The sequence below is a fragment of the Danio aesculapii genome, chromosome 23 (genome assembly GCF_903798145.1).
Source record: "Danio aesculapii chromosome 23, fDanAes4.1, whole genome shotgun sequence".
Taxonomy (NCBI): Eukaryota; Metazoa; Chordata; class Actinopteri; order Cypriniformes; family Danionidae; genus Danio; species Danio aesculapii.
In genome coordinates, this window is record NC_079457.1 from 370,187 (window position 1) to 383,544 (window position 13,358).

The 13,358-nt window shown below is 40.3% G+C and overlaps 1 protein-coding gene across 2 annotated transcripts; it reads left to right on the plus strand.

Moving 5' to 3' along the window:
* Window positions 1-882: 882 nt before the first annotated feature.
* Window positions 883-5,436, plus strand: c23h1orf52 (chromosome 23 C1orf52 homolog). 2 transcript variants are annotated; one of them, XR_008835902.1, is made up of 4 exons: window positions 883-1,274; window positions 1,742-1,958; window positions 4,555-5,304; window positions 5,405-5,436. XR_008835902.1 is itself a non-coding variant. In XM_056449954.1 (3 exons), exons 1-3 carry the CDS (start codon window positions 1,005-1,007, stop codon window positions 4,710-4,712), a joined length of 645 nt encoding a protein of 214 aa, XP_056305929.1. In that variant the 5' UTR covers window positions 883-1,004; the 3' UTR covers window positions 4,713-5,436. The 2 variants fall into 2 exon arrangements, 1 of the variants encoding a protein (XP_056305929.1); XM_056449954.1 differs by having other exon boundaries at window positions 4,555-5,436.
* Window positions 5,437-13,358: the final 7,922 nt, after the last annotated feature.

Genomic DNA, 13,358 nt, shown 5'->3' on the forward strand with positions numbered 1-13,358 from the left:
CGTGTGTTATTGTGAATTTGGTCGTAGTTTTCTGTGGTTGTGTCAGCATTCACAGTCATTTGTTTTACTCATTACTTTTAAGTAACACTTTCTATGAAGCTTAAACTGAACTCCCTAAACTTCTCTGAAACCTGCATGTTCAACCAGCTAAACCCAGACAACACGTTTAGGCTCATTTAAGCAGTATTTTTCAGAATAAATAGACGTGAAAGCTGCAGTTTTATTCATTTTTAGCTCAGTCTCTCGTATTTAGCCAGAGGGCGCATTTGATTAACACTGGGCTGCTTGGAGTCTCAGATTCTTTTTATACTTATACTAAGTTCTACTTATAAGTGTTTAAATAATAAATATAAAAAAATCTAACACCACAAATTGCTAATCTATAATCGCAAATGATTCTGATTGGACCAGTTTGACGAGCGTTGAGAAGTGTAACGCATGACCGTGACGATATCTTCTGCATCTTAAATAGTTATTTAATTTTAATACAATTAATATTTAATAATAATAAATATTAAATAATAATAAATTAATATAATATAAATAATAATAATACAAATTAAATAATATTATTTAATAATAGTTATAAATATTTAGATTTTAAATAGTATATGTAACGTTAATAAAATAAATAATAATTTTGTGAGAATCTTAGTCATGTTTAAATTTATCATTTATTTTATGCCGTGTACACAGAAACAAGATAGGTTACGTATTCATATAATCAGAATAGGTTGTTAAAATGAGAAAGAAATGTTAACGGCAGTATATTAAGTTTATTGTTTAATAAACAATTCCTATCACTTTGTCTATGGTAAACTTCAGTTTCTGTTAACATAAACTCATAAATCCTTCAAAAAATTTTGATTGAACGCTTAAATCTTCTGCGTCATCACCGCGCGCCCGGTCCAACATGGCGGACTTTGTTTAGATGCTATTGATCTCCGGTATCCCATATATCCAGAATCCCTGAGTTCGACCTTTACTTTTTGAGCTCGTCCATCATGAGCGACGAGGAGAAACCAGAGACTCGTAACTTCTTCATGGGTTACGATGATCTGAGCGACAGCAGCAGTGACTCGGAGAGCCGCAGTGGGCCTGAAGCCACGGCCTCGTCCGCCCCAGCAGAACCGCAGCAGAGCCGCAAACGCGCCGCGGAGCCGCTGCCGAGACCCGACGAGCTGTTCCGCTCCGTCAGCAAACCCGCATTTCTCTACAACCCGCTCAATAAAGCCATCGACTGGGACAGCAGAGCCGTCAGAGCGCCGGAGGAGGTCAGTTTATATTAGCAGCATTCACTGTTGATCATTACATCACACAACAGGCTAAATACTGCCAGTACGCTCTTGACAGACACGTATATTTACTGAAGAAGATGTGAGAGGGGTTTACCGTGGCAAAACTCGGCAAAGGGGAGTTGCTAGGGTGTACTGAGTGGTTACTAAGGTGTTCCGGGAGGTTGTTATGCAATTGCTTGGGTGTTCTGAGTGGCTTCAAGGCGGTTGCTAAGTCGTTGCTTGGGTGTTCTGGGTGGTTGCTAGGCAGCTGCCAGGGTGTTCTGAATGGTTGCTAAGGTGTTCCTTAAATTATGTTCCTCAGAGATTTAGTCATAAGTGACAGTGTTACAGCGCGTAGTATCATTTCCCTAATGTGTGACGTCACGAGAACACTCAATCTATCAATAGTGTATTTAAGTGGAATGAATGACCCTGAAATATGTTAATTTCTGGCTTTGTTTCAGCCTCCTAAGGAGTTTAAGGTGTGGAAGAGCAGTGCGGTTCCCCCGCCGCAGTCCTATGTGACGGAGGAGAACAAGAAGAAAGCTCCTGCTGGAATGGACATGGCCATCAAATGGTCCAATGTGTATGAGGACAACGGAGACGACGCCCCTCAAGCCCACAGAGGCCCCGCCCACTTCCTGCCAGAGGAGGAAGAGGAGGAGCAACAGCCAGATTCTGGTAAAATGCATTTATTTATTCTTCTGCTAGCCTTGTAGCATAAGACTGGGGTATATGACAACAATCTCAAATCACGATGCCTACATGACGATATATATCACCATATAGTACCGTTTCTGCAAGGGCTGCAAAATATTCCGTTTCAGCATCGCTATTGCAGTAGTTAGTATAGTTTTGGTTCATTTGTTTCTATTACTGTAGCTGTTGTATTACCATAGCAACCATACAATTACCATAACAGATTAATTACTTCTGTTGTTGATGTTACTATAGCTACTATAGAATCACCACAATAGGTTTATTACTACAGTTGCATTACTATAGCTACTATAGAATCACCACAGTAGGTCTATTGCTACAGTTGCGTAACTATAGCTACTATAGGATCACCACAATAGGTCTATTTCTACAGTTGCGTTACTATAGCTACTATAGAATCACCACAATAGGTCTATTTCTACAGTTGCGTTACTATAGCTACTATAGAATCACCACAATAGGTTTATTACTACAGTTGCGTTACTATAGCTACTATAGAATCACCACAATAGGTCTATTACTACAGTTGCGTTACTATAGCTACTATAGAATCACCACAATAGGTCTATTTCTACAGTTGCGTTACTATAGCTACTATAGAATCACCACAATAGGTCTATTACTACAGTTGCGTTACTATAGCTACTATAGAATCACCACAATAGGTCTATTACTACAGTTGCATTACTATAGCTACTATAGAATCACCACAATAGGTCTATTTCTACAGTTGCGTTACTATAGCTACTATAGAATCACCACAATAGGTCTATTTCTACAGTTGCATTACTATAGCTACTATAGAATCACCACAATAAGTCTATTACTACAGTTGCGTTACTATAGCTACTATAGAATCACCACAATAGGTCTATTACTACAGTTGCATTACTATAGCTACTATAGAATCACCACAATAGGTCTATTACTACAGTTGCGTTACTATAGCTACTATAGAATCACCACAATAGGTCTATTACTACAGTTGCGTTACTATAGCTACTATAGAATCACCACAATAGGTCTATTTCTACAGTTGCGTTACTATAGCTACTATAGAATCACCACAATAGGTCTATTTCTACAGTTGCATTACTATAGCTACTATAGAATCACCACAATAAGTCTATTACTACAGTTGCGTTACTATAGCTACTATAGAATCACCACAATAGGTCTATTACTACAGTTGCATTACTATAGCTACTATAGAATCACCACAATAGGTCTATTACTACAGTTGCGTTACTATAGCTACTATAGAATCACCACAATAGGTCTATTACTACAGTTGCGTTACTATAGCTACTATAGAATCACCACAATAGGTCTATTTCTACAGTTGCATTACTATAGCTACTATAGAATCACCACAATAGGTCTATTAATACAGTTGCGTTACTATAGCTACTATAGAATCACCACAATAGGTCTATTTCTACAGTTGCATTACTATAGCTACTATAGAATCACCACAATAGGTCTATTACTACAGTTGCGTTACTATAGCTACTATAGAATCACCACAATAAGTCTATTACTACAGTTGCGTTACTATAGCTACTATAGAATCACCACAATAGGTCTATTACTACAGTTGCGTTACTATAGCTCCTATAGAATCACAACAATAAGTCTATTACTACAGTTGCGTTACTATAGCTACTATAGAATCACCACAATAGGTCTATTACTACAGTTGCGTTACTATAGCTACTATAGAATCACCACAATAGGTCTATTACTACAGTTGTGTTACTATAGCTACTATAGAATCACCACAATAGATCTATTACTGCAGTTGTGTTACTATAGCTACTATAGAATCACCACAATAGGTCTATTACTACAGTTGCGTTACTATAGCTACTATAGAATCACCACAATAGGTCTATTACTACAGTTGCAATACTATAGAATCACCACAATAGGTCTATTACTACAGTTGTGTTACCATAGCAACTATAGAACTACCGCAACATGTCAACTCATATAGTTGATGCGATACCATGGCAACTACATAATCTCCAACAGATAGTTATTTCTTTGTTAGTTAATATCCCTGAGTATTTTACTGTAGTATAGTTCGAAAATACTACAGAATTTATTATAAATGACTTTAGTTTTGGCGGCACGGTGTCTCAGTGGTGTCGCACTGTGGCCTCACAGCAAAAAGATCGCTGGTTCGAGCCTCAGCTGGGTCAGTGTGTGTTTCTGTGTGGAGTTTGCATGTTCTCCCTGTGTTGGTGTGGGTTTCCTCCGGGTGCTCCGGTTTCCCCCACAGTCCAAACACATGTGCTATAGGGGAACTGATGAACTAAACTGGCTGTAGTGTGTGAGTGTGTGTGAATGGGTGTGTATGGGTGTTTCCCAGTACTGGGTTGCAGCTGGAAGGGCACCCTGCTACGTAAAACATATGCTGGAATAGTTGGTGGTTCATTCCACTGTGGCGACCCCTGATTAATAAAGCTGAAGGAAGATGATTGACTATAGTTTTGAGTAAATAGTAGAGTAAATAATTTAAATAAGTGGATGAATGATCTCTTGTGTCCCTCAGATGACGACTCCTCATCGAAGCTCAGTAAATCGGCTAAGAAGCGGCGTGTGGAGACGTTCCAGCAGAAGGAGAAGCGCAAGAGGGACATCGGCCAGGCCACGTCTGATAAGAACTTTGTGGAGGAGGAGAAGCGCATCCTCCGCCAGTGTCTGGACTGAACAGAGAGTGTGTGCGTGTGTGTATGCAAGCAACAGAGTGTATGTGTGTGTACTGGTTTTGGTGGTTTACAAGGACACAAACATGTGTAATGTCATGAGTATGACCCACTATTAAGCTGGTTTATGTGGACATTTCTTGCGTCCTCATAATTCAAAGTGCTTTAGAATCATACATGATGAGGTTTTCCACATTTAGTCGTGTCTACAGGTGTGTGTGAGGGCCGAGTCAGGAGTAGGGCTGCAGGAGGGACATATCATAAGTGTTTTTTACTGTATAAAATACATCAGCCTGTGGAGAGTCCTCATAAACCACCAATACCAATGTGTGTGCATATGTATGAGTGTAGGTGTGTGGCTGTGCATGCATATATGTGTGTGTGTGTGTGTGTGTGTGGTGATATTCACCCCTCAACTGATTTTAATGTGTAGATCTTCATCTTCAGGAGGATGATGATGAGTGTAGCCGCACTAGGAGTCTCGGACACCTTAAATATAATATCTCAGTATCACACACACACATGTGTAAGGAGTGTGTGTTGAGGACAGTTCCTGCAGGCTGCTGTAATGATGTGTCTGTGTGTTGAACATCACTGTAAGTATGACTGATGTAAACTGTAGATGTACAGCAGCTTCTCCTCTGTTTATCATATCTGATGTTCTCTGTGTGTGTGTGTGTGTTTGATGATTTGTAGATCCTCAACTGGATAAAGAGCTTCTCTCCCAATCTCTGTCTGTGTGTGTGTGTTGGTGTTGAGCGGTCACCAGGGGGCGACACTGACCAACATAATCTCTACTTTTAAATGTAGAAAACGCCATTAAGTATGATTTTAAAGCGTTCTGAATTATGAGGACACAAGACAAGTCCTCATAAACCAGCTTAATATATGTAAATAAATAGTAAATTATTATATTATATTGATAAATGTAAATTATTAGCACACTAAACCGACTCCACATATTTCTGAATATGAATGAAGCTAGCTCATAGCCAGTAAGGTGTTGTATATTTAAACAAGTAACACTATATACTGTATATAAATCACTGCTTCTTCTGGGATATTCCACACTATATTAGGTTGTAGATGTGAAATTGTTATTAAAATGTGAAGTTTTATGTTTATATGGTTTATATTTGAGTTTTTTAGTGTGTGTGTGTGACGGTACAAGTGCTGGAAATACTTGAAATGTGTTGAAAATATAACTGTGTGGGTTTCCTAATAGTTTATCTGACTAAATGGGTAATAATGAAGTATTTTAATCAAATGAATCACTTTGCCGGCGTCATGGTGGTGCAGTGGGTAGCATGATCGCCTCACAGCAATAAGGTCTCTGGTTCGAGCATCAGCTGGGTCAGTTGGCGTTTCCTCCGGGTGTTTCCCCACAGTCCAAACACATGCACTATAGGGGAACTGATCAACTAAACTGGCCGTAGTGTATGAGTGTAATTGGGTGTTTCCCAGTGTTGGGTTGCAGCCGGTAGGGGATTCGCTGTGTAAAACATAGATAAGTTGGCGGTTCATTCCACTGTGGCGTTTCCTGATTAACAAAGGCACTAAGTCATAAAGAAAATGAATGAATGAATCCTTTTGCCGGTGCATGAAATGGGAGCTCTGGAGTGTGTGTGTGTGTGCTGCAGCTGATCTGCCTTTGTTTTTAAATCTGCATCCATTAAAATGAAAATAAATATGACTTTAAGATGAAATATGACATGTTTAAGATGCAAGGAAATTATATTTCAGAGGGTAAATGACAGAAATAACTGTACTATACTTCTGGATACAGTAATGATTAGCATGTAAACACTATGATGAACGTGTACGTAAATATGTAGAGGGCTGGAAAAGTTTAAAAAAGTTTGTAAAAGCGCTTTTACAATGTAGATTGTGTCAAAGCAGCTTCACATAAAAGGTCACAGTAAATAGGAACAGTGTAGTTCAGTTTGTAGTGTTTAAGTTCAGTTCAGTTGAGCTCAGTTCAGTGTGGTTTAATAATCACTACTGAGAGTCCAAATATTGAAGAGCAAATCCAATGATGCGCAGCTCTACAGATCCTGAACCATGCAAGCCAGTGGCGACAGCGGAGAGGGAAAAAACTTCACCAAGTGTGTGTGACTATATAAGTCTCTCTCTCTCTCTCTCTCTCTCTCTCTCTCTCTCTCTCTCTCTCTCTCTCTCTCTCTCTCTCTCTCTCTTTGAATGTGTGTCTGTCTGTAAATGTGTAAGAGCAAGCCTGTGTGAGGGACGTTTTGTGTGTGTGTGTGTGTGTGTGTGTGTGTGTGTGTGTGTGTGTGTGTGTGTGTGTGTGTGTGTGTGCGTGCGTGTGTGCGTGCGTGCGTGTGTGCGTGTGCCGCAGTGTCTCTGTTCCTGCAGGTTGACAGATGAAGAAAGCGTCTGTAATTTCTCTTCCCGGGAGTGTGAGCAGATCAGAGGGATTCCTGGAGTTCTGCAGGTGAAGCAGGTAAATCTGCAGATCATCAGATTCCAGCATCTCCTCTCTCTCTCTCTCTCTCTCTCTCTCTCTCTCCTGGTACACCTGAGTCAACATCAGCACACTCTGATAATGCATTCCCAGAAAACAACACTCTACAGGCTGATTCTGACGTTACACTGATGATCATTCACAACACATTTGCTTCAGACAAGGATGTGTGTGTGTGAATATATGTTATGAAATTATTTACATCGGTTTTATGTGTATACTTATAATAACCATCAATAAAGTGTGAGATTACCCCAGCTACTCCTTAGTAACTGTCCTTGTAAACGTACAGAACACCCTGGTAACCATCTTAGTAAAGATCTAGAACACACTGAAGTCCTTAATTATGTAAGTAACCATCCAGAACATTCTTAGAAACCATCTTAGTAACTACCCAGAGCATCCTAGCAACTCCCTGGTAACCATCCACAACACCTTAACAACTCCCAGGTAACCAGATTGATAGCATCCAGACCACATTAACAACTCAGTAGTAGCCATTTTAATAACCATCCAGAACACCATAACAACTCCCTAGCAACCATCATTGTAACCATCCAGAAAATAATCCTGGTAATCATATCAATCCTAACAGCCCCCTAATAACCATCCATAATACCCTAACAACATCTTGGTAACCATCCAGTTGAGTTCATCTGTATTTCTCCAGCTCTTCTACACTGTAGATTGTGTAGCAGCAGCTGAACACTGAAGCTCTAGTAAACTGAAACCATGTCAGTTCAGTGTTGAAGTTTAGTTCAGTTCAGTGGAGTTTAATCTTTACTGCTGAGAGTCCAAACACTGAAGAGCAAATCCATCCATGTGCAGCTCTACAGATCCAGAACCATGCAAGCCAGTGGCGACAACGGAGGAACACACTTCACCAGTTGGCGAAAGTGAAGGATTAAAAAACCTGGAGAGAAACCAGGCTCAGTTGGGCACGACCATTTCTCCTCTGGCCAAACGTCTCGTGCAGAGCTGCAGTCTAGGTGCTGGAGAGCGCTGGATGTCCATCGTGGAGAAGCTGCAGGTGGGAGAGGTCACCGGCTGGTGTACAGGCTGGCCCTTCAGGATCAATGCAAGGACTCGTCTGTCACTGGGGTCTTACAGGAATCAGTCCCATGCTCTTCACTCCTCCATGAACACCACAGCAGCTGCTCAGGATATGGCCTGGTCCAGGATTATGGAGACCTCTGGAATAATAAATACAGACTAACATCAGCGCAGAAGCTGCTCACATTATAATGTCTTTAGGGAAGTGTTCTTGGCTCCGGCTGCCCTCAATAATGCAGACTAACACTCCTTTAGGGGATTTGGATTTTGGATGTGTATGCTAATGCAGAGAGATGTGTCTTTAATCTAGTTTACACTGACAGTGTGTGTCTGCTTACCCAACTGTGCTAGGAAGAGTTCCAGAGTTTAGCTGCCAGATATGAGAAAGATCTACCGCCTACAGCTGATGCTGATATTCTGGGAATAATCAATAGTCCAGAATTAATTGAGCAAAGTGGACGTTAGGGGCTATAATACACCAGGAGCTCCCTCAAATACTGGGGAGCTCAGCCGTTCAGGGCTTTGTAGGATATTTAATAGGGAGCCAATGCACTGATGACAGAGCTGGAGTAATATGATCATCTCTGTGTGTTCTAGAAAGCTCTCTAGCAGCTGCATCCTGAACCAGCTGAAGTTTGTTAATCAGGCCAGCAGGGCAACCGCCTAGTACAGCATTACAGTAATCTAATGGAGAGGTCATGACAGCATGAATAAGCTTTCCTGCATCAGACACTGATAGCAGATGTTGAAGTTCGGCAACATTAAGATGAACAGATGCCGTTTCACAGATGATGAAATCTGGCCTTCAAATGCTGTCAAACATCACCCCCTAACTATTGACTGAAGATGTGGACTGAACTGAGAATCCATCAGGGGTTAGACAGTGCTCTGGGTTTTTGCATGTGAGGTTTTTGGGTCCAATAAGCAAGAGCTCAGTTTAATCTGAGTTTAGAAATAATAAGTTGTTAGTCATCAATGTTTAAAATCAGCTACACAATCTGTTAGTTTGGTAAATTCATTAGTTATCAGGTTGAGAGTAAGTAGTTCCCATCCAGAATACCCTAACCCGAGTGACTATCTTAACCATCTAAACTACACTCACAACTCTGGTAACTATAGAATACAACTCCCTTATAACCACACTACCAACTCCCTGGTATCTGTCTTGATAATCATCCTGATCACCCCACCAACTCCCTTATAACCTGCATGGTAACCATCCTGATCACCCAGTTAGTAACCATCTAATTAACTATTGAGAACAGCCTAGTGATGCCCTGACGACCCCACAGCATTCGACACAGTTACAGCTGATGATCTGTTGCTAGGTATTGATGACTAAAGCAGAAACGGAGACTGGTGTGCATATTGACTGCTACTTGTTAGAGGTGTGTGTGTGTGTGTGTGTGTGTGTGTGCGTGTGTGTGTGCGTGTGCGTGTGCGTGTGCGTGTGCGTGTGCGTGTGCGTGTGCGTGTGCGTGTGTGTGTGTGTCTACATTTATGAAATGGTGGATATTTAAATTTAGTTTATATTTAGTTTCTTTATATCTATAGTTTTATTTTTTTTCTTGAGTATTAATTTATATTCATCATCAAGTGTGTGTGTGTGTGTGTGTGTGTGTGTGTGTATATATTTCTGTATAAATGCACAGATGAACATCTGTTTTGCGGGTGTGTATTGTTTGTGTGTGTGTGTGTGTGTGTGTGTGTATATATTTCTGTATAAATGCACAGATGAACATCTGTTTGCGGGTGTGTATTGTTTGTGTGTGTGTGTGTGTGTGTGTGTGCAGTGGTGCAGCTGCTGCGACTCCCTCCTCATTGTTCTTCAGCTCTTTGACACTCAGTTTATGGGGCGTCTGCTGCTGCACCCCGATTCTCAGGAAGTAAATTATCAGAACACACACCCGTCTGGAGGAGGAGACAGTCAACATGCACTCAAAACACACACACACACACACACACACACACACACCCACACGCTCAATTGCAACACTGATACTCAAACACATCTTTGCTCTCAAACATAACACAGACACACACACACTCAAACACACACATGCTCCTACACAACACATACACACACACACACACACTCAAATACAACACAGACACACACGCATCCACTCAAACACAACACTCTCAAACCACAACAGACACACTCAAACACAACAAAGACACACATACACACTTAAACAGAACACAGACTCAAACGCAGCACACACTCAAGCACAACACACACACACGCACGCTCAATTGCAACATTGAGACTCAAAAGCAATACACACACTCAAAGAAAACACATATACACACACTCAAACACAACACGCACTCAAACACAACACATACACACACACACACACACACACACTCAAACGCAACACAACACAGACACACACACACACTAACATACACACTTAAACACAACACAGACTCAAACATACACACAAACTCAAATATGCACACATGCTCAAAAGCAACACACACTCAAACACAACACACAGACTCTCAAACCACAACTGACACACACACTCAACCATAACACAGACACACACACACTCAAATGCAACAAACAGTCAACACTCTCAAACCATAACTGACACACATACACACTCAAACACAACAGACACACACACACACACACATACTCAAACACACAATCACTCATACACAACACTCAAAAGCACACGCACTCAAACACACACACACACACACACATACTCAAACACATCACAGACACACTCAAACACAACACCAACTGAAATACAAAAAATACACTCACACACAGTCAACCAACACACATACACAACCTCAAACACAACACATACACTCTGAAACCACAACAGACCCACACAACACACTCACACACACACTCAAACAATACACACAAGCAAAACAGATGTTGATCTTACACACACACACACACACACACTTAAATAATACATACCTGCAAACACGTTCATCTGTGTACATACACAAATGTACACACACACACACACACACACAATGCAAACCCACGAACAGATGTTCATTTGTGCACACACACATAAATTGACATATACAGAGATACACACACACACACACACACACACACACACCCGCATCCTATGTGTTTTTCAGCACTGTTCTGCTGCAGGCTGCGACATGCGCATAGATGCTTAGACAAGACTGAAGTGTGTGCGTGCGTGCGTGTGTGCGTGTGTGTGTGTGTGTGCATGCTCAATCTTTCGGATGTTTTCTGATACGTTCCTCTGATTTCATAACTCTTCATTCTAATCTGTCTTCTCCATCCGTCATTGCAGAACATTCCTGATGGAGATGCACAGATGCGACCCCAGTGCATGATGGGACAGGCAGACCCCGGGTTCGAGATGTTCAGATAAAGCGCTTTATCACAGCGACACAAACCAGAGCAAGAAAAAAAACCTTTACACACATTTAACACATGCTTTCATTGCACTTGTAGTTTAATATATAAGGGGTGGAGGGTGGGGGGGTTAAGTATTGAACACGTCTCCATTTTTCTCAGAACACATCCTTCTAAAGGTGCTGCTGACTTGAAATTTACCAGATGTTGGTAACAACCAAAGAAATCCATATATACAAAGAAAACAAACCTAATTAGTTTACAATTAAAGTTGTGTATAAATAAACAGAAATGATGCAGGAGAAAAGTGTTGAACACATGAGGAAAGGGAGGTGTAGTTCAGCAGTGAAAGCCCAGACAGCACACCTGAGCAATGCATGTGATTTCATTCTCCATCTGAGAAAGCTTCAACAGTGTCAAAATCCTGATGGTTCTGTGGGTCTCATCTGTCCAATCTGAGCTTTATTCTGTATTCTCTATTGGATTGGGGTCAGGTGATTGGCTGGGCCATTCTTTTTTATTGAAAGAAGAACAAGGTGAAATAATACATGCAAAGATTTGACAAGACGACTTCTTTTTTTTCTAATTTTTCCCCATGAGCAACCCCCCCTCCCCTTAAAAAAGTAAATAATAATAAAATACATTAATTAGTTAAATTAATTAGAAATTAAATCAATTAAATATTTACATAGTCACAGAGTTTTGATAGTCCAGTGAGGAAGTATTTAACATTAATGTTTCCCATTGAGTTTGCTTGCATTATCCTTTTAAGCATAGTCTTTTTAATTCCTCCATCAGTTTTAGTTTTGGGGAAGTGTTTCGCCTTTTTCAGAGCATGAGATCATTAGATTCCATACTGTATAAAACCGTTTAGTGGATCCTCTAAGAGAGTATTTAATGTTCTCCCATCTTAAAAACAGCATCATATCACTAAAGCAGAGTGAAACTAATGGTGGTTTACTTGATTTCCAATCAAGCAACATTCTTCTCTGAGCCATCAGTAGGGCCAGATGGAATCTGCGGACGTTTTTGCTTTTTCTGTGGAGAATTTTGGTAAAAATCTGCTGAATTATTTTGGGAGTTTCATAACTAAAACCTTAATATGTGAAATAAAACAATAATCTCTTTGTAACTTGTATTTAATGTTTACAATGCAAATCCAATTAGATTCACTTTATCTGGTAAACAAAGCAAGTCTCTCATATAATATCTCTACTGAAAGACAGACAATATGACTGTACACACTGCACTGAACATAAATCAGATCAACATCTTCATATTAGTCAATAATATTACTGTAATTAATTAAAAAACTGAATAAATATAGATTTACACACATTTACTCAAGTAAATAAACAGAATCAATGATGGGTTGATATCTGTGGAATATCTGCAGAATACTGCGCTCAGATTCTGTGTGGGCCTAGCCATAAGACACGTGAAGGCATGAGGGTCTTGATAATGATTGGACATGACCCTACCTTGTTCAAGTACTCCAAAAATAGCCATTTCAATAGGTCTAATGTCTTCATTATATGCCTCACACAGAACTTTAAATATGGTTGTCCAATAAACAGTCTGGGGCATGCCCAAAACATGTCACTCTGCTAAAGCAGATTTGGCTCACATCGCCCACATGTGTCGCTTACATTTGTGTATATCTTGGAAAGTCTAGCCTTACTGTAGTAAAGTCTGTGGAGGATCTTAAATTGAATTAAGCTTAAGCGAGTACAGGAGGTTGTTCCATT